Genomic DNA, 22,238 nt, shown 5'->3' with positions numbered 1-22,238 from the left:
TTTTGGAGCATTTTCACTCATCGTGCATAGGGCAGCCCATTCACTTAAATGGGCTGCCCTACACGTAACAATCGCCCCAGAGCAGATCAAGAACTTTTTTGGAGCAGAGCATGGTGCGTTACTGCAGTTTTTGGTGCGTCTGCCGCACTTGGGGTGCTTTTTAACATGTGATGACAACACAACACGATGCACATTTTCAGCGTTTTTGAAACAGATGGCAAAGCGTGCATTTTCTGTGCAGTTTGCCATGCGTTTGGAAACACACATATGTGAATGGAGCATCATTGCTCTTGTGTAAATGCACCAATTTCACTTTCAGGCCTCATTCAGACCTAGAGTAGTGGGAGCGCATGTTTTTTGGCTTGTTATTCCAGTGACACACATAGAGCAACCCCTCTATTTCAACTGGCTGCACTAAACGTGGCAAAGTAGCTCATGGGACGTTTTGACATGGTGCAAGTTTCATGTTTTTTACTGTGTTTGTCACCTGTTTTTTCACGTGGCAAAATGTGTGTTTGCTTCTGTGTTTGATGTACTGTTAATTCATGACACTGAAAGCGCATCTAGATCATTTTAAATGTGTAAATGTGGCCATACACTATACAATCTTATTGTACAATATCTGTACAATCACCTTTAGATTTACCAAAACTATATAATAGGAGGGCACGCAATCTATCCAATCACTCTGTACCCAAGCAGGCAGGCCCTTGCACTACATCAGGGGTGTCCCATGGGCTGCATGTGGCCCCAGGGAGTTTAGCATGCAGCCTGAGCCCTTCTGAAGGAATGCAGGGGAAGCTAGGCAAATGCACGTGTGGAGAAATGCCGGGGATGCTGTGAAAACGTAGGTAATGGGTGCTAATGAGGTCAGCTGGTAAACTCTTTCCTAAGGCTGGCCATACACTATTCAATTTTCCTGTTCAACTTTCCTTTAGATTTACCAAAACCATATAATAGGAGGTCAAACCTAAACACTTTCAATTTGGATGCAATCAGGTAGGCCCTTGTACTACATAGTTGAAGGTAAATCTAAAGAAAATTGAACAGGAAAATTGTATGGTGTATGGCCAGCTTTAGCCTTACTGGTTTCTCTGTCTCAAATCTATACCAGGGAGTCTCTGAAGCTTTCTAAGAAATGTAGCAAGAGCTAAGGTAAAGCCTTGTTCTCAAAATCAAAGAAAGCTTGTATTTTTCTACAACCAAGGTACATTAATGGCATGCCTCCCAACTTTTTGAGATGGGAGCGAGGGACCCCTATTAGCAAAAGTATGTAGGCATAGGACCCACCCCCCCGTCACACTCCCTTAATTATACAAAAAAAATAATAGTTAAACCCACCCATGCTTATTTTTATCATTACTATTCCTTTATATTGAAATTTACAAATGCAGCAATTTAGAATTTGAATAAAAGGTTTAGTACTGGGAAACACTTTTTGAAAGATAAAAATTGCATTTTTTATACAACTATATAGATCAGATCTAAATGGGGGACAGAGGGACATTGTTCCAAATCAGGGATAGTCTCCCAAAATCAGGGACAGTTGGGAGCTATGATTAATGGTATATTTGAACATAGGGGAGCTGGATTTTAGAAAAAAAAGGTGGACTTAGACTTTAAAAGATGTGGAATGTTCTAACGTAAGAGATGGGCATTTATTGCAAAAGCAATGTTTAATTTGTAGATAAAAATAAAATAGTTTTTTAGCCAGGTCTTTTCTTGTTCTCAAATCTTCAAAAATCCACAGTCTGCTAGGCATTGGATGGATTTTATGCCTGAGTTGAAAGGCTTTAGCCTACACCCCTGGTAGCAAGGGCTGAATAGTGTATTGGTTACAAAGGAGCAAGGGAGGTAAGAGAGAACTTTCGTCTACATTGGTTCTACATAGACAGAGTATCTGGAACCAATGTAGACCAAAATAGACATTCTCAGTCTCCCAGGCCCACTATACAGGGAGCTGGGATAGATCAGGTAAGTTTACCCATGCTCAATCTCTCCAGCAACAAGTGGTGTGAGCCAAAGGGAAGGATAGACGTAACATTTCCTTTTTTTTTTTAAGATGTTTATTTAAATGATAATTACTATAATAAATGTAAGCGGCTATGCAGGAGAAAGTAATGACACATTTCCAGCACCAGCACCATTTTCAGGGTTTCTTAACTCGGTATCACTTACTCGACGTAGCTACATCCCTCATTCACAGAATGGTATATATAAAGCAAATTATTTCAGGGAGATCCATACATGTTACATCAGTGGGGAGTATGGGATTCACAGCTTTTAATCTCATAATTCTTTTATCAATGTCTTCACTGCAATGAATCCAAATGCACCAAAAAACAACAAATAAGGATTGATAAGGGACTTTAGCAGAACAAATTAGATTTGTAGCACAAATAGTAATTTACTGCCACCTATTGGCGGTTTATGTAATATACAGGCTTATTTAAATGGAAATGTAAGTCATTTGGAGAAACAGATCAGCTTGATGTAAATATTCTTACTAGTGTTTCTTGATTTAAAAAAAAAAGTATAACTTGTAATTTTCTGTGCACATGAAGACATTGTTTTGATACTCTCTAACTGCTTATTAAAAACAGTATATTTTTTACAGTAAAGATTGTAGCCAGTGTAAATATGATCTAGATTACAGGCTTATAGTAATAATATAGTAATCAGAAGAAGTCTTCATTTTCCTTTCTTTTTTTTTTTTCTTTTTCTCCCTTTTCTCTTTCCCCTTTTATTCTTTTTCCTCTTTTCTCGTTTCTCCCTTTCCCAGCCTTTCCTCTTTCCTTGCTTTTCCCTTTTTCTTCCATTCTCTTTTCTTTCATTTTCTTATTCCCTTATTTTCTTTTCTTTCCCATTTCATTTTTCTTTTGCTATCCTATTCATTTTTTTTCCAGTTTTCCAAGTTACTTTTCTTTTTCTTTCATTGCCCTATTCCCTTTCCTTTTTACCCTTTTCATTTCTTTTCCACTTCTCTCCTTTTCCTTTTCTTTTTGCTTTTCTTTCATTCCCTCTTTTCCTTTCCTTTCCCTTTTCTGTTTCTCTTCCCTTTCTTTTTCATGTTTTCATTTCCCTTTCTTCTCTCGTAATAAGCAAATTCGAATTCAATGTAGTCAGATGAGTTGAGATTTATTCTGTTGGTTACTATCTCACTGTGCACATAATTGCTGCACTTTGTGTTGCCTTTGTACATAACCTTAAATGCTTCCTCGGTGAAGGAACTCTGAAAAAGAAGCAGATAATGTCCCAATTACAATTTTCTTTTTCAGAAATGATATTGGTTTTCGCCCCTGCCTTTTTTGTTCAAAGCCATCTCTTGGCAAATAATTTAAGCATTTTATGCGCAATGAACCATTTTGATTACATAAATTCTTCTATAATGTGCATATAATTTGTTCTCTGTGAATAGCGGCACTTTAATAAACATATTAAAATATAAAATAATTAGATTTCTTTTTTCCAGAAGATTGCAATAAGCAGCAATTAATGGAAGCTTTTGAGGAATATGCCATATACAGTTATTGTAAGTTCCCCAATTTACATTGGGCAGTAATTTTTTTTTTTTTGAGGGAATAAAGAAGTACAAATTAAGGCTGAATTCCAGAAAACATATGTCAAAGGACTTTCATTTTTTCCAGCAAGCCCTGAGATCATAAAGTCCTAGTGCTATGCAACACAGCACAGCCAGGTTGTTCTTTTGGTTTTTATATACTGCAGGTTTGCAACACACTCTGGTCTCCCTGATCCCAAGCTGCTGGCTAGACAGCAAAAGAGTAGCAGCTGATTAATTAGGTCACGCTTCTTCCTTCTCTACTCTCTCCTACTGTCAGCATTTTCCCTCTCATTGCTTGAAAATGCAGCCCAAGCTGGTTGGCTTCTTGTGTTGGCCCCCGTCTTCCAGTCTGTGAGATGCTGTACAATCAACATACGAGGCTCATATCAAGACAAATACAGGACTTTTACAAGATACAATAAAATACAATTAATTACAGGTATAACTGTATTGATTGTTTTCTTTAAGTTGCCCATAGTTCAGCTTTAAACATAGATTAATTACAGAATTAAGTCTTTGCCATCACATCACATGAGCTGGCACCCCCTGAATGACATGACATAACGTCATAAGAGAGTTTCTGATTCATACATGCAGCAGGAAACACATTATAAAGAAGCCAACTAGAAAAATGAAATGCATTTATAATTTTACTAATATATGTACAGTTTACCTTTGTCCAAATATGTTGTTTTGCTGAAGTTTAATGATTATGATGATTCCCTGACCTTTTCAACAAGGCCTTACATGCCTGTTACAGGTGACCCCTGAGATTCAAGCGTTAAAGTATTAATTATAATTCATAGATATGGTGTCTGCACTAGTTTTCTTTTTATAGACCTTTTGCATCACTGGCTGGATCACCAAGTGAAAATTAAGGGGGGGAAAATAAAACAAATGCAGCCACCACATTGAAGGATTAGTAAACTGCGATATATAATTTTTGGGGGGTAAAAAAACACTACGTATTTGTAACAAATCCTTATTCAAAATGTTAGTCCAGCTATGTTTGCTTTCTTCATATTGCTGTGTTGAGTTTCTTCTCATGACTGAACCCTGGTCAGAATGAGAAGCAGCACAGCACCTAATTTGTTCTATTCTGCACCAATGATGTAAGGTAATCTCAGGGGGGTATGGGGTTACCCCCCAGGAGTCACTGTGACCTTTACGCTCATCCCTAAAACGATGTGAGGAAGCATTATATCAGCTTCCCACCTCCTGTTTAAATAGAGATGAGGACAAAACTTTTTTTTAGATTTGAACAAAGTGGAGAGGGATTAGAACACCTATCAGTTTTATTTGTTTATTTGTTTATTTATTTATTTATTTATTGTTGTCTGTGCCCCCGTTAGGGAAATGCACCCTCTCTATTTGTCCTGTTTACCATTATCATAGAAAGTGAAAGTAAAAGAACATCCCAAATTGCGTGTTGTCCCCGGAAAAGTAATAGAGGAGAAATTTTCCAATGGGGACACTAGTTCTGGTGATCTGGGGGGCCCCAAGGAATTCCCCTAATTTGCAGGGATTTCCTCTCACTTCCTGTTTGGCTATGGGACAGAAAGTGAAGGGAAATCTCCGCAATGGGACGCCGATGGCAAAAAAAAAAAAAAAAAACTGACAGGTGTTATAATCTTCCCTTACACTGTTTCCAAAATAAAGAAAAGAGTTTTGCCTATAGTTCTACTATAACTCCTGAAAGTCTGCAATATGTGCATTGGCATGTCCATTAAATTGATCACTTGCAGCAGGCTGTATTGCCCACTGAATGCAATGGGATCATTTTGTGTATACTTGACTTGTGTACTTTTTTAACCACTTGCCGACCAGCCGCCGCAGTTGTACTGCAGCAACATGGCTCGGCTGCAAGAATCACCGTCATGTTATGTTTCTTCCTTATTTGTACACTAGGGGCGCGCGCGTGCCCCCTGCTCGCCCAGGGAGCCGATGCGAGTGCCTGGCGGTCGCGATCACCGCCGGGCTCCCGCGATCGCTCGGGGCACACGGTTCTCTGAGGGGAGAAGAGACAGATCGTCTGTTCATACAGAGTATGAACAGCCCCCCTTCAGTTAGAACACACACTAGGGAACACAATTAACCCCTTGATCGCCCCCCTAGTGTTAACCCCTTCCCTGCCAGTGACATTTATACAGTAATCAATGCATTTTTATAGCACTGATCGCTGTATAAATGCCAATGGTCCCAAAAATGTGTCAAAATTGTCCGACGTGTCCGCCATAATGTCGCAGTCCCAATAAAAATCACAGATCAACGCCATTACTAGTAAAAAAAATTATAATAAAAATGCCATAAAACTATCCCCTATTTTGTAGACGCTATAACGCAAACCAATCAATATACGCTTATTGCATTTTTTTTTTTACCAAAAATATGTAGAAGAACTGAGGAAAAAAAACAGTTTTTTTATATATTTTTGGGGGGATATTTATTATAGCAAAAAGTAAAAAATCTTGCGTTTTTTTCAAATTTGTCGTTCTTTTTTTGTTTATGGCGCAAAAAATAAAAACCGCGGAGGTGATCAAATACCACCAAAAGAAGGCTTTATTTGTGGGAAAAAAAGGACATCAATTTTGTTTGGGTGCAACGTCGCACGACTGTGCAATTGTCAGTTAAAGCGACGCAGTGCCGAATCGCAAAAAATGCTCTGGTCAGGAAGGGGGAAAAATCTTCGGGGGCTGAAGCGGTTAATAAATAGGGGCATATTGGGCAGGCTTTACTACCCATTAAATGTGATGGGGGGGGATACTTCCATGTTTATACCCCCATATGGCTGCATTTGAAGCTTAGGGAGGTGGTGAAAATGTGGCTCAGCTGCCTGTTTTTACTGCCCTTCCCCCAACCTCAAGTGTAAATTAGGCCTAAACCCTTTCTTCTGTAAAGCGCTACTACCACTTAACCCCTTCTCCACCGTAATCTGTAAATTACCATTTGCAGGCATGCTTCTCTGTGCTTAGAGTGCATTCATCTATGTTTTTAAATATAGGAGCATTGCCTGTGCATTTTCCTTATATATCTCTAAATACACATATAGGTCAGAAGATTAGTCATACAGTTATTGTGAATGTAGCAAAGCATACTGAGACTGCTATATTTGGTCTGGGCATCTAGGCGTCATTGACCTCAGGAGTTAAATCTGGATCACCCTTATGCTGAGAAGTGCAGATGGGGATCATGTGATCCCTCTCTTTCTAGAAAAGAAGACCCTAGAACAAAAAAAAACATCAGTTCATTTTATGCTCACTTAAAAGGATTGGACTTTGAAGGAGGGGGAACCTAATTTCCTCCCATGGGAAGGAAAGGTTACCTGCACCATGTGCGATTCCAAAAAGAATTTTACCTTAGTTGACTACACAGATGCCATGTGAATATTCTACTGGTTTTGAAGTTTGCAGATTCATATTGATTCATGACTCTCTGTGGATTATTCAGTTAGGAGGCAGCTTGAAAAAAAAACTGTGTAACAGAATTGTATCTCTTTGGTTAGAGTTTGTATACCAGTTATCAAGCAGGTCTGTGCTGCCAGCATATGTGCCACGGCTCACTAATATGAACGGTAATTATTGTAATTGTGACGGTACGATCTTCTCTTGGTCCACAGCTCACATCTGCTTTCTAACTGAGAAAGAAATTTTGTGAACAGCTGGCGTTTTTTAAGCCTGTCAATATTCAGTGGTGAGTGTGACTGGCAGGCGCCAGCTAATGGCAGACTCTAACAAATTCAGGGAATGTGATGTCTATGAGGGGCGAGTTTGCATATTATTTTTTATGTATTCAGTGTTTTCTCAGCATGGCAGCAGGCACTTCTTTCATGGTGTTCTCTTTCTGTTTACTTTGATCACTGTATTTTTTCCTATCGTGCAGAAGACTGGTATGAACAGCTCTACCCTCTGATAATTACACTAAAAGACTGTGTAGCAGAAGTTGTGGAGAAGGCGAAGACTTCAATGACTTTTGTTGTGCTGCAAGAGCTGGCATGTGCTTTGCCCCAGTGCCTGCGCCTCACATTCAGAAGAGACGTGGTTTTCAGCCAAGCCGTAAGTTCACACGAGATACTTGGCAGTGCATACACACACCTACTCATAAGGTACTGGAAGGGGCAATCAAACAATTGAAACAGCAGGTCTATTATTTCAAACTGAGAAACAGACAACCGCAGACAACCAGCAAGTCAAAGAGAAAGGTTTTGGCTCAGTTTTATTTTAGTTTTTTTGTACTTTTTATATATAATATATTTTTATATATATTGTATGTACAAAGTATTACCAGAGCACTATGGGTAGGCCAAAGGGACAGCACAAAAGATGCTGGCTGTATGCATGCTACCTTTGTCTAATACACAAGGCCCATTGGCTGATTTTGGCCCACCAGGCCATTTTTATGTGGCCCTCGAACCTCTCCTGAAGCTGCAGCACCCCTCTCGTCTCCGAACCTGCCTGTTTCAGCAGTTGCCAGTAGAGAAGAGGACAAAACTGATCTGCCAAGTCCTGCACTTCTCTGTGCAGCCACAGAAAGGCTGGTCTCAACCTCACGCCCCCTACTCTTAGCAGTTGGCAGCAGAGTGGAGGTGCTCTGGACACCTGCCTAAAAATTATTGTGAGAATAGTACAATTCCATGCCAGTTGAACAGGAGGGTTGCACACTGCTGGTACCATCCACAAGAAACTTTATTGGAGATTGCTCAGACAGAACACCATGGCAGAACCATGTTCTGTCTCCAATAAAGTTTCTTATGGATGATACCAGCGGTGTGTAACCCTCCTTTTCTGACTTGCATAATCTGCTACAGGGTTGTGAGTGGGCTTCGTGCCAGTCTACACATGCTCTTCACAGCTTAACCCCTACGTTATTACTAAAACCAGTAATAATCAAATGCAAAGGCAATTATTTAAGATCATAAAGAATAGATACATTTATATAGTCTTACATGTACAACCGCTCCTTTGAGGGCAACCATAATGCTGATGGGGCCCAGGATGAAATTTAATTTGACACCCCTGGTCTAATAAAATCCTAGATGAAGCTGTGTAATGAGGAATGAGTCACTGTTAGTCTTGTTTGGTACACTTATATTGTAGCTCTTCCTGTCTTCACCCACCCCTACCAGCTTTATACTCGGCTGTCCCCGATAGATTCAGTGACATATTCCAGACAACTCGCCAAAAAGTTTTCTGGGCTGAGTCTATGCACTCACTCTGCACTGTCAATTCAATCTGGCTGATTCATTGGAGAGTGTACAGTGATCACCCACCCGACTGGGGACAGATGAATATTAGACTGGTACTGAGGCACTGGGCAGGAGCTGCATTGTCATCTACATTTTAACTGTCATTTACATTTTAACGGATCATTGTGTATATGATTATTTTAGAAATGTATGGAAAGTTCATGTAACTAGAATCTTTGTTATTTAAAATAAAGAGAAGAAGAGCATTTAAAACCACACAGATAAACATAACTGCACAGGATCACTATCTGGCTTTACAACACTAAACTGTTTACTGTATATCAGAAAGGTGTAGTTGAAGTTAGAAGGTTTTAGAAATTGAAGCAAGTGGCTTGAATAGAACATCTGGTACACTATTGTATATTGTTGACTGTCTTGTTTTAACCTGTCACCAAGAGATACATTTCCCAAGTACATTTCCATTTCCCCCGACAGTTTTACAGGTAATTTAATAAGCACAGGGAATAATATTGACGCGCAAAGGGCTGGAGCCCTTAACCACTTATTCAATTTTAAGAAGTTACATCAGTGAATGCGACAGTTTAGGTTCTGCAGGGTTGTGACAGAATACTTCACCTAGCAATTTACCTACCTAGCTATGTCAGTCTGTTTACTACTGGTCAGATCCCTTTTGATGAAACTTGATGTATGTTGATTTTTGCCCACAGTATTTGTAAAAAGAAAGGGTGATTTATAGATAATATTCTAAGGCTGGTCAAACAACATCTCTTTTTTCAAATAATACAAATAATGTGATAATTATAGTAAACGATCAGGCAGTGCAGGACTTGAACTTGTACGTTTTGGAAGTTTACAGAGGCTTTTATAACCTGTTGATTTTTTTAAGGGCCAGAAACTAATGATTCCCTATTCTCAATTGAAAGAGGAACAACAATTTTTTTACTGCGCACTACTGCAGAGTTACTTGAGTTGTATCAAACCTTGTCATTCCCACCAGTCTCCAAGGGTGAGCAGATCTCCCACCATCTGTCATTCTTTGCAAGAGTATTGCTGGTCTGTAGGCAGCCATAGTGCATTCGAAATGCCACACTTACAGGTGTACTCATTTATTACAAGTTCTTTGAAAAATTGAATAACTCCACTCAAGATTCCTTTTTGTTTTCTTGTCGTCTTTCAGCTTGCAGGATTGATCTGTGGATTTATAGTTAAGCTGCATTCAAGTTTACACAATCAGGGCTTTCTACAGCAGCTCCACACAGTGGGGTTACTAGTGCAATATGAAAGTCTGCTGAGCACATATAGTAAGTATTGCCACAATTTACATTTATAAACCATTATATGGTTAGACTTGAAATGGTTAAAATGATAACAGACTTATCAGTTCATGACATGTGAAAAAAAAATGTGTGAAGTTATGGGTAGGTGGAACGGCAGATGCAGTGTCTAGAACATACAGACATATTTGACTGCCTTCTGCTGTTTATGGCCATCCATATTCTTAGTTGTCAACAGTGCCACATGGCTTTATTACAAGCTCTGCATTTAATTATGAAGTAATATTATTAGAACTTGAGTTATTCCTCTCTTTTATTATGTCCAGCACACCTCCTAAATGATGCCGCTTCCACTTGCACAACTTGGTCAAGCTACTCTCTTTCTCACTCCAGAAAGTTTGTTTCCACTCTTTGTCACAGCAGTTGCTGAAGATGAGTAAATGGTACATACTAGTGATTCATATGAAATCATATCATTTTACAATGATTTCATACAGTACTGGTACAAGGTCATCCAGTGCCCAGGGTGAAAATACCAAACTGCACCTCCCCTCCACCTGATGTGCATGCCTAATCATCTTAACAGCTTGGATTTGGCTCCCAGCTACTTTCCTGTTGGTCTCAGCCTTACTGCACAGTTCTGAGTCTACCAGTCAGGTCTCACATGAACTCAGAAGTGTGCAGTGATGATGTGAGATCTTCCTGCTATATGTTCTGTGCTTCAGTGCAGCCTGTAACATAGAGTTTAGTGTACAGAGTGCAGTGGCCATAGGTATGTAATATACAGTAGGAAGGTGTGTGTACTCTGTATATCACAAAGTAGGAAAATGTAATGTACACAGCATGGTACAAATCTTGACTGCTACACTCTGTATGATGTGTAGTATGTTGCACAGTCCAGACTTGCTGCACTTCCAGTATAGAATGCAGAGGACAGGAGCACTAAACACAGCAGAGTGTTGACATTCAGGAATAAGAAAAAAAAGCAACCCTCCTTACCTCATGTAAACCTCCTGCTAAAATGAAACCACCCTTTCCAAATTCTCCCTCCACAACAAGGGTAGAGTGGTGTTGTTTGTCACATCCTCATTGTTCCCCATTAACTTGTTGGGCGCCAAATGTGGGTCACACAGAAGGCCTACTCCGAGGTGGGTTCTTTAGGCTATGCCAGACGACGAACAGGTTCTCTTGTCCCAGCACAGGGGAAACACTTTGCCCAAAGTCATGCTCACCAATGCCTGGGACCAGGCGAGGGCCACAGTCATGTGAAAAGTCAAACATTAAGGCAGTCCCCCAACTCAGAGATGAGCCACTTGTGTGTAGTCTTTTTTGCGTAATTCCTACAAAATGTCATCCCTCGTCTCCCTCACTAAACAGGTGTATGTGTTGCATTAGGAGGGACATACAGAGCCTATGTCCGCTCCATCAGTCAGCGTATCTCTGTTACCTCACTTCCAGTTACAGCATGGGGTCCTGCCGAGCACATGGGCCTCATACATTTATTTATTTATTTCAGTTACTTTTATAGTGCCGTCAATTTACGCAGCGCTTTACATATGTATTGTACATTCACATCAATCCCTACCCTCAAGGAGCTTACAATCTAAGGTCCCTAACTCGCATTCATACATACTAGGGACAATTTTTAGACAGGATCCAATTAACCTACCAGCATGCGTTTGGTCTTGTGAGAGGAAACCGGAGTACCCTGGGGAAACCCACGCAAGCACAGGGAGAACATGCAAACTCCAGGCAGGTAGTGTCATGGTTGGGATTCAAACCAGCGACCCTTCTTACTGCTAGGCGAAAGTGCTATCCACTACACCACTGTGCCCCCCCCCCATACATGCTCCAATTAACTATTTTCATTTTGTAGCAAGTGACCATGTATTAGGTCTCCGTTGCTCTAATACGAACGGCTAGTAAGGGAGCCGAATGTCGACCCTCCCCTCCCTACCAGAGAACCTGTCACCTAATCTGGTACCATGCCATCAAATGGGTTGCTGTTCTTCCTTCTGGTTACTCATAGCAACTTGATTGCAAGTTAACCTTTTGTTGTAGTGGTGTTTTATAGACCCCAATGTGCTAGTCCAAAACCAGGTTCCTTATAAAGATATGCCAGGACCCCACATGCACCCCTTGAGTAACTTCAGACCAGGCTGAGCAGAGTAAACAACTTTACTGAACATTAGGCAGAACATGCGCAATATGCGACAAAGTCCTTTCCCTAAGGGCTAGTTTACACTTGCTTCAAAACATGGCTTGGGACACGCTTTGTTAAAGCTCTCTGAATGCCAGTCAAAGCCCCTGTCACTAAATAAAATGGTTAGATTACAGTCCTGTTTACACCTTGCTTTTGCTTGGTTCTTCAATGAGGCTTTAGTGGAACTTCGATGAGGCTTTGGTGAGGCTTCCGTGGGGCTTCAAGTGAGCTTTGCCACAGACTTCTATGGAGGCTTTGAAGATGCTTTGAAACTCCACTAAAGCTACATGGGGTATAATTTTTGAAGCAAAGCAAAAGCAGGTGTAAACAGGACTGTAAGCTAACCATTTTATTTAGTGATGGGCTTTGACTAGCATTCAGAGAGCTTTAACAAAACCTGTCCGAAGCCTTGTTTTGAAGCACATGTAAACTAGCCGTTAATGTGTGTTGAAGCCGAAGCAAGTGTAAATGAGCCCTAACTAAATGTAACTGTGGCCGCCCCTGGTTACCTGTGCTGGTTTAACATCTTTGGAAAAAGTACAAATTAGTCATAGCTCGAACAAAGTAGTTCATGTCCTAGGAGTATTGCGATAAGTCGGCATTCCGGTGAGCTTTTTAGGACATAATTCGAAGTCTTCATACATGCCTCTCAAGCCTGTTCTAAGGTTCCCCCCCAGGATCCGGGCCTCTTCCCAGAAAGGTGGCTGGACCCCAGTGGGAAAACCGCAAACACACAAGAAAAGGCGGCATGAGCATTAACCCCTTCCTGCCAACCTGGGCAGCCGGTAGACTAACTAACCAAGAGTAGGCAACCTACCTACAACCCTCTTCCACTACTACTAACACTGATCTCATTAGCACACACCCTGCATCATCTACCCTCAGCTGGTCAACTCCTTCCCGTGTCATGACCTAAAGTCTGTCCAGAAAGTAAGGCATAAGTAATCGAGCAGTGTTTTTATACAGCTATGAAGAGAGTTCGGTAAGCCGTGTAGAATTAATGGAAAGCTGTTTTATTTTTGCAAAATAAGTACATTAATGCTATATTGGTACATAGAGGAGCTGAAATTTAGAAAGAAAAGGTGAACTTAGCCTTTAAACTCACACACACAGTAATGCAGCCCCCTGTCCCCATTCACACATGCATATGATGCAGCCCCCTGCCCTCATTCTTAGACTTGCATACAATGCAGCCCCGTCACACATGCACACCATTCAGCCCCCACCCTTCACACATATACAGTCCATCCTCCATTCCAACATACAATGCAACCACCCCTTTATTTAGAATGCAGCTCCCTCCTCAAATATATATATATACAATGCAGTCCCCTGCCCCCCTCTCATATACTGTATGCAATGCAGCTCCCCTTCCTCACACATGCATACAATGCAGCCCCCTTCTTCACACATATATACAGTGGAGCCCCCCTCCTCACACTTACATACAATGAATTCCCCCTCATGCAAATAATGCTGCCTTTCCAAATACAATCCATGCAGCCCCCCTCTCACATACAAACAGTGCAGCCCAATGACCCCCTCTCACACGCAAACAATATAGCCCCCCCCAGTAGAAAATTCACTGCAGTCCTGAAAAAGTAGGCAGGCACAGATGGGCTTGGCCACGTGCTGTGTAGAAACAGGAACTGTCCTTAAGCCCTGGTTCACAATGACTGGGGGAATAAAATCGTGCAAGTTCAGCTGAACTCACACAATTTCATTCCTGCATTTCAGTCCTGATTTCGGGGGTGATTTCAGAGACATTTGTGCGGGTTTCTGCACAGATGTCAATGGAAATCTCACCCCGAAATCACCAAAAGTAGTACAGAAACTACTTTTGGGAATTGGTGCGGCACCGCAAATGCGACTGCGCACTGTTTTGAATAATTTTGACATGTCAAATTTCATGCCAATTCGCATCAAACTGAACCAGGGCTAAGTAGGGCTTACATTCTCTGTCATGCCCTGCAAAGGCTGCTGACAAGCTTGAGGAGGGTGCAGCTTGCTATGTGTGCCCCCCCCCCCACGATAAAATACTGCCCCCGGCCCTGGTTCCATATTAAATACATGTACATGTGAATATATACACACTAGGTTAAGTCGCTAAAAATTCCATACTGTGACTAATTTAACTGGGCATTGGGAGCCTATATTTATGCATAAGTTTGTTCTTGTGTACTACATCTGCTCTTTTATTTTGTTGCTATACCTACTGTGGGTCTCCTATAGCTTTGTGTAAAATGTCATTAAGGTATCTGATTAGGGTTGCCACCTTTTCTTTAAGCGAAACCCGAACTCTTTAGCAGCCTGGGACACCTTTGGATTCCCCAAGGAGAGCAGTAACGCGGTGCAGATAGAGGGTCAAATTGCTCTTGCTGACATCATCGCCCTGCCCCCCAGTGATGCCGAAACTACCCACAGACAGCTGCCCGCAGCTCCCGGGTGGCAACAGATTTGTGTGTGACTATGTTGGTTACTTGGGGAGCTACAGCCCGGTCTGAGTAATGTGTCCGGGTTTCAGTCTGCCTGAAACCCGGACACACGATTCAAAACCTGAACTGTCCGGGTGAATCCTGGACAGGTGGCAACCCTATATCTGATGTAGATAGCACACATTTTTTCACTTAATTTCCAAATACTGTGATTTCTTCCAGTTTGTTTTTTCTCCAACATAATAGTCAGCTCTAGTCTCTATCATTACCGTATGATTTATTCATACCCCATCTTTCCATTCTTCATCTGCCACCTCTCTTAGCCAATCCTTTCACTTTCAAGCCACTACTGTATACTTTGCTTTGGAAACACATTACAACTTATGGTCATCCTTATTTATGAGCTCATCTCATAATACTCTCTAATCTATCTTCTCTGCTTTACCTACCTACCCAGACCTACTAAACATGTTGCTCACTCATGACTTTGTCTTCCAGAAACTACAATATTTTCTCAGGCAACCTTTTTCTATAATTCTACACTCCCCTTCCTGTTAGATATAGCTTCATCTTCAAAATAGTTAGACATTCTATCAAAATCCACCTATTAAGGCCTATCTATTTATTATCTTCTTTGATTTAACCAGTCATTAACCAATTCATATGTCTATTACCATTTGCATTTGTTTCCCCAACTCTTTGGGTCCTATGACCATTTTCAGCTGTGACAATCCCTGTCCAAACCAGAAAGGTTTAAATGCCTTACCCCACTGATTAGCTGTCACCAGCCTCTGTGTTTCCCTTTTTTCTTCAAAGAACTTGTAAGTTAAGAGAGTGCTTGGCTAGTTGATTGCCCTCAGGTGACTGAATAACTGACTACCCGCTAATGTCTGTGTTAGGCATAGACGGTGAACTTCTCGCAAGGGATTATTTTAATAATCAACTTAAAGAATAGTTTTTAAGTGCTTGTTCACACTAATGTGACTTCTGATGCGGCATGAGGCGTGCAGAGTTGCATGACAAGGTAAAACGCATTATATCCAATGGTGCCCATTCTCATTAATGCAACTCAGCATGAGGCGATTTTGGAGAAGGTACCTGTGATACTTTGATGCAATTCACAGTATGATTTTGCCCCATAGAATATGCAAAGTTGTACCAAAGTAGTATCTATTACAAAATCCCACTGAAAATCTCATCAAAATCACATTGCAGCAGTGTAAACCAAGCCTTAAGCCTCATACAGGATGTATTTGTAGCTGCTTCTAGGGTCATCAGGCATTTTCTTTTCTGCCTCTAAAGTTCCATGCATATTAGCTTATGTGTCCATGCACACATAGGCTTTTAGCAGCATTTAGTAGCAGGGGCTTTTAGAAGCAGAAAAAACATTTGACGCTTGTAAATGTGTGTTAATGCTAGGCGTGTTTATCGCTTGAGTATTAGTTAATTTCAATGGCCAGAATAAATTATTTAGTCTGACCAATGAAATAAATTAAAGCGCAAGCACTTAGTACCTGTAAATGCACCTAAACACGCCTTAATGTGTTACACACTTTTTCAAGCGACAGGCGTTATTTCTGGCAAAACGCTACTGTCAAGAGGAAAGGCTTTTGGTTTGCTAAACTTTGTGTGCATAAGGCCTTAATGTTGGATTGTGCCTGAAGGCATTTGTTGGGATGACTAAAGCTTTCCATAGGTGGCTCAAGTTTTGGCCAATTACACCAGCTCAAGACGTAAGTGGCTATTCCATTACCAGGCTCAAATAAACCTGGTGGGTAATTGTTGCCTAAACAATGACTGCAACCTATCAGATGTAGTCACTGAGTTGCCTGACAACAATAATCAAAAAGTCACATGTGGCTAGCTTTAGAATTAGAATGTCTTGGAACTAGTATATGCATTTTTTTCCCAGTTAAAGCAGAAGTAAACCCATCCATAAAACATGTGACGGAAATGTAACACTCTCATTGGTTGTGCTCTCAACCAAACTTTCAAACCAATGGCTGGTGTCATAACTGATCACATGTGCAACATCATGGCAGTTGTATCTTAAACAGAGGCGAAGATGGCAGCTTCCTTGGCTGAAAATAATAGGGGAGTTTGCTTACACTTTAAGAAGTCTGGAAGCAGAACTAAGGTAGGAGGGTGAAAATGCATCTGAATAGTCAATTAAGAACCTGGACTTACACCCATGTGAAGAGTCAATTGAAATTTGAATTTACGCCCAATGAAAATCAACATGTGTTGCCATTTGCATGCTTACGGAGCTGTAGTAAAAAAGATCTACTTAAACAGTGGCATTTTGTTATGGAACGTCTTTAACACCAATATTTCTTCTAAATAGAGAAGTTATTTGCATTAGTTTATGAACAAATCTATAGCTTTTGACTCTGAGCCCAAATTAATTAACCATGCAAAATGACAATTCTTCCCTGTTGGGTTTGGTAATCAGTAAGCGATAATCTCTTAACTGCTCACAACATACTGAGTAATTTCTTTCCTGGAATAATTATTATGGCTCTCTTGCTTCAGAAGCCATGCACAGCCACTTAAAGAACAAGGATGCATAATTTGCTAGATTCTTATACCTGCTTAAAGCTATTGCAGCTGTGATTTACCCACTCAACCAGCAGCTATGAAAATCAGTCATCAACCTCGGCAGCCTGAAGTGAGCTGTAAATCAGTCAGCTGAAACGTGTCCAACTAGCTCAGTGTTCTGCACGTCCCCTCTTTGCATGCAGAACATATTAAATGAATGATGAATGCAAACATCCATGATTAACACACGGCTGGACCCTCTCGCATAGCTGGCTTTATATACAAATCACTCTAAATGCCATCTGAAGCACCATGAGCAGAAGATTATACCCTGAACCTACTCCATTCTGGGGAAAACTCCGTACTTATAGGTATTGTAGTTCACAAAAAAAGCTCCTTAGAATAGCTTATAAACTAAGAAGAAGTAATTCAAGTTATGTGAACAAATGGGTTTGTTAGGAAACTAGTATAGCGAAGTGCAGTAAAGAAAAAAAAAGATAGCGAATTTTGTACTAATGACCACAGTGAAGGAATGTAATGCAATTTTATGAGGGTGTGATTTTTAAAGGCAATGCAAAAACTATGAAGGTTTTGATTTTTTACATTTTTTTATCATGGGTACAGACGATGAGGCCTTTGTATATGGGTACCTATAATGTAGTCTAGACGAGGTGATCATTCTATGCTAAGCATAAATAGACATATCATGCATTTCAAGTGCTCATGAGCAGGAACACTCAGAAAGGAACTTACGTCAATGGCCCTGGATAGGAGTTGAATTAAACAGTGTAGGGTTGAGTGTTCTCTGGTTCATGCTCTGCCCTTTCTGAGTCAACTGTAGTGTCACCCAAGACAAAACAACTAAAGCAAAATGAAATAGGATTTTGAAGGTACCACATCACAGTTATGTAAATATATAAACTTTTATTTCTACCAATATTAAAAAGTTTTATATTAAAATCAAAACACTATGCAAAATGTGACACTACAATAAATTTAGAAATTAAGGGGGAGACCGCATGATGCCAGTCTCTGTGTTTGTCAGGATTTACTGGTACCACATCCTTCTATTATACAGACAGTGAAGACAAAAATCCCTACCAGAACAAAGTAAGTAAAATGATAATGCTGCAAATGCACATATTGCCAGTATTTACAAATAGCAAACCCCAAATTTCCATAGAGAGAAGCTGCCTAAAAGCTTTTTCAATGCGTTTTGCGGGACAAAGCCTTCTTCTTCAGGGAAAACTGGCAGTAATTAAAATAAAATTGTGAACAAAAAACGGGAATTGAGCTATACGCATTAGAGTTGTAAACATTATTATGCAGCTCCTCTACATGAACATTTGGGGTTGCTATTATTTGTAAATACTAGCAATATGTGCATTTGCAACATTATTATTTTTCTTACTTTGTTCTGCTAGGGATTGTTGTCTTCACTGTCTGTACAAAATCAAAGGATGTGGTACCAGTAAATCCTGATGGACACAGAGACTAGCATCGGTCTCCCTCTTAATTTCTAAATTTATTGTAGTGTCATCCATACAGTGGGGAAAATAAATATTTGATATTTTATCATAGGTGTATTTTAAATGCTAGAGACAGAATATCAACCAAAAATCCAGAAAAACACAAACAAAAAAATGCTATAAAGTTCCAGTTCAGTGAGTAAAATAAGGATTTGATCCCCAAACAAAACATGACTTAGTATGAGGTAAGAAGTTTCTTGTAGTTGGTGACCAGGTTTGCAAACCTCTCAGGAGGGATTTTGGTCCACTCTTCTACTTCCCGCCCAAGGTACGACATGTGACATTGTGGACTTGTGCAGCTACAGGCATCATCCAGATATCATCTTTTTCGGCTGGTGATTCCCAGCACCATAAGAACAATCATAGTGGCAGTTCAGCTGCTTCACAACCTCTCCTCCCGCTACCCTCCGGTGCTTCACTGGCTCGCCTGTGCAATCGGCGAACCAGAGAAGGAATACACTGGCGCCGAAAGTTGAGCATAGAGATTTCCAAGGACAGATGGTCCCCGGCAATCTCTATGACCTTCAGAGGCCTGGGCATGTTGTTATGACGTCACGTCTGGCCCAGCAGAAGTAAACACCGGGGACTCGGCTGGAAAGGCTGAGATCGTTTATTTTTTCTTTTGATCTCGGTCTTTCCTGCCTGGAGGAGAGATTGACCCCACATCTCTATAAAGAGGAACTGTTACATTCCTATTACAAGGGATGTTTACATTCTTTGTAATAGGAATAGAAGTGATAAAAAAAATTACAAATCAAAGGGAAAGTGTAAAAATTAAAAAATTCTAATAAAATAAACAATAATAAAAAAAAAAATTTAAGCTCCCCCGTCCCCGCGTGCTTGCACACAGAAGCAAATGCATAATACGTCGTGCCCACATATGTAAACGGCGTTCAAACCACACATGTGAAGTATCGCTGCAAATGTTGGAATGGGAGTAACAATTCTAGCCCTAGAACTCCTCTGTAACTCTAAACAGGTAACCTGTGAAATGTTTTAAAGCGTTGCCTATGGAGATTTTTAAGTGCCAAAGTTTGGCGCCATTCCACGAGTGTGCGCAATTTTAAAGCATAACATGTTAGGTATCTATTTACTCTGCGTAACATAATCTTTCACATTATACAAAAAAATTGGGCTAACATTACTGTTTTGTTTTTTAAAATCCCCACACAGCCACCATTTTATTCCCTAGGGTCTCTGATAAAAATGAAAAAAAACATATATAATGTTTGGAGGTTCTGAGTAATTTTCTAGAAAAAAAATGATGATTTTTACATGTAGGAGCACAGTGTCAGAATTGGCCGGATGGGAAGTGGTTAAGGTCTCTTGGCAACTCAAAGTTTCAGCTCCCTCAATAAATTTTCTATAGGATTAAGATCTGGAGACTGGGTAGGCCACTCCATGACCTTAATGTGCTTCTTATTGAGCCACTCCTTTTTTGCCTTGGCGGTATGTTTTGGGTCATTGTCATGCTGGAAGACACATGCCTGACGAAGGGGGTCCTGCGTGATGTTGCACTGTTCTTGTGATGTGATCATGCAATAAACAATCCATTCGGATGCTACTTTGTTGATCTATGGTGTGCTGGCAAATATCTCCTTTTTGCCCACACACACACATACCTCCTTTAGCAACCTCTATTGCCCCGTACACACGATTGGACATTGATCGGAAATTCCGACAACAAAATCCATGGATTTTTTCCGACGGATGTTGGCTCAAACTTGTCTTGCATACACACGGTCACACAAAGTTGTCGGAAAATCTGATTGTTCTGAACGTGGTGACGTAAAACACATACGTCGGGACTATAAACGGGGCAGTAGCCAATAGGTTTTGTCTCTTAATTTATTCTGAGCATGCGTGGCCCTTTGTGCGTCGGATTTGTGTACACACGATCGGAATTTCCGACAACGGCTTTTGTTGTCGGAAAATTTTATAGCAAGCTCTAAAACTTTGTGTGTCGGAAATTCCGATGGAAAATGTGTGATGGAGCCCACACATGGTTGGAATTTCCGACAACAAGGTCCTATCACACATTTTCCGTCGGAAAATCCGACCGTGTGTACCGGGCTTAAGTCTGATATAGAACAATTACAATATCTCCCAAATATCATTAGCATTAAGGGATTGTTCACACTAGCCTGCATGGGAAAACTTAACATTTTGCTGTATAGGTTAGTGTCTGTGTAAGGTCCAGCAAAGAGCGTTGTGATGGTCGTTTACCTTTTTTATTTTTCTCACAGCAGCGTTGTGTGAATGGGGCAGAAAAACCTAGTTTTATGTTACATGTACTCTTCTTCCTTGGTGTTGTTGGTACATTTGCTCTTTGTGCAAGGAATACTGCCCTGGTATTTTTAGCACGATGTTCCCAGAGCCAAGAACTAGTGTGTATTATGTAAAGTCCCTAAATTTCACTGATTTAACGTAATACCTATACAAAAGTACCCCCCCAACTATTAAACATCCTTTACACTCATACCCCTGAATACCTAACAACCGACCCTAAACACATTCCTTAACATATCCCTTAGCACTTACCTTCCCCAACCCTAACACTAATCATTAAAGCAAACCCTTAACACTCAAAGTGTAACTAAAGGGAAAACTTTTTTTTATATTTTGGATACAGTGGAGAGGGATAAGAACACCTGTTCATTTTTATTGCTTTCTGTGACCCTGTTAGGGAGATCCACCCTCTCTATTTGTCCTGTTTACTGTTATCATCAAATTAAAGTGGGAAAAAATATATTTTTGGGTTGACACCAGAAAAGTAGTAGAGAGGAAATCTTTTAATGGGAACACTGGTTCTGGTTGTACCCCAGGATTTAAAAACAAACATTCTCCTGCACCCGCAGTGGTTGACCTAGGGGTACACTACTTCTTAGCACCAATGGTCTTGTTGCCCTCTCAGGACAGTGGGTATCCTCAGACTGAAAAACAACAATAAAAAGAAAAGGGAGCATCTACCTGGCACATTACCCAATTATAATGTATTTCAAGAAAAAAACAACAATAAATGTACTCACAAATGTGAATTAGGTAAACGCATGTCATAGCAAGTGGGGTCGACTGCCTGAAGGTCTAATCAAGTCCATCGGTACTGCCAGATCGGTACCTCACGGTTTTCTGGCAGTACCGATTGACTTGATTAGACCTTCAGGCAGTTGATCAAATAATACTCTTTATGTATGTAGATGGTGTGTTATTTACGCTCTTTGGCACATTTTTGGAATATATGAAATTTTTATGTAATTGTTTTTGATTCTATTTTTGTAATAAATATATTTTTAATATACTTGTGGTATGCCTACAAAGTCCATCATCCAAAATTTCATCAGGGTGCGCCCTTTTCTTTTTATTGTTGTTTTGTGGCACCCAAGGATTCTCTTTGGAGGGGATTTCCTCTCACTGCCTGTTTTGGCTATGGGACAGGAAAATTAAGAGACATCTTGCCTATGGGACATAGGTGGCAAAAAAATAAAACTGACAGG

The 22,238-nt window shown here is 40.4% G+C and overlaps 1 protein-coding gene across 6 annotated transcripts in view; it reads left to right on the top strand.

Moving 5' to 3' along the window:
• Nucleotides 1-22,238, top strand: part of INPP4B (inositol polyphosphate-4-phosphatase type II B) — a 936,630-nt gene that overhangs the window by 818,014 nt on the left and 96,378 nt on the right. For all 6 annotated transcript variants that reach the window (XM_073604287.1, XM_073604305.1, XM_073604278.1 and 3 more), the window contains 2 exons: nucleotides 7,442-7,614; nucleotides 9,943-10,066. In XM_073604287.1, the coding sequence (XP_073460388.1) occupies nucleotides 7,442-7,614; nucleotides 9,943-10,066 (297 nt within the window). The remainder of the gene's footprint in view (nucleotides 1-7,441; nucleotides 7,615-9,942; nucleotides 10,067-22,238) is intronic.

The sequence above is a fragment of the Aquarana catesbeiana genome, linkage group LG01, assembly GCF_042186555.1.
Source record: "Aquarana catesbeiana isolate 2022-GZ linkage group LG01, ASM4218655v1, whole genome shotgun sequence".
NCBI lineage: Eukaryota > Metazoa > Chordata > Amphibia > Anura > Ranidae > Aquarana > Aquarana catesbeiana.
The sequence above is the reverse complement of the archived record's forward strand: the minus strand, read 5'-3'. Positions and strand labels throughout refer to the sequence as shown.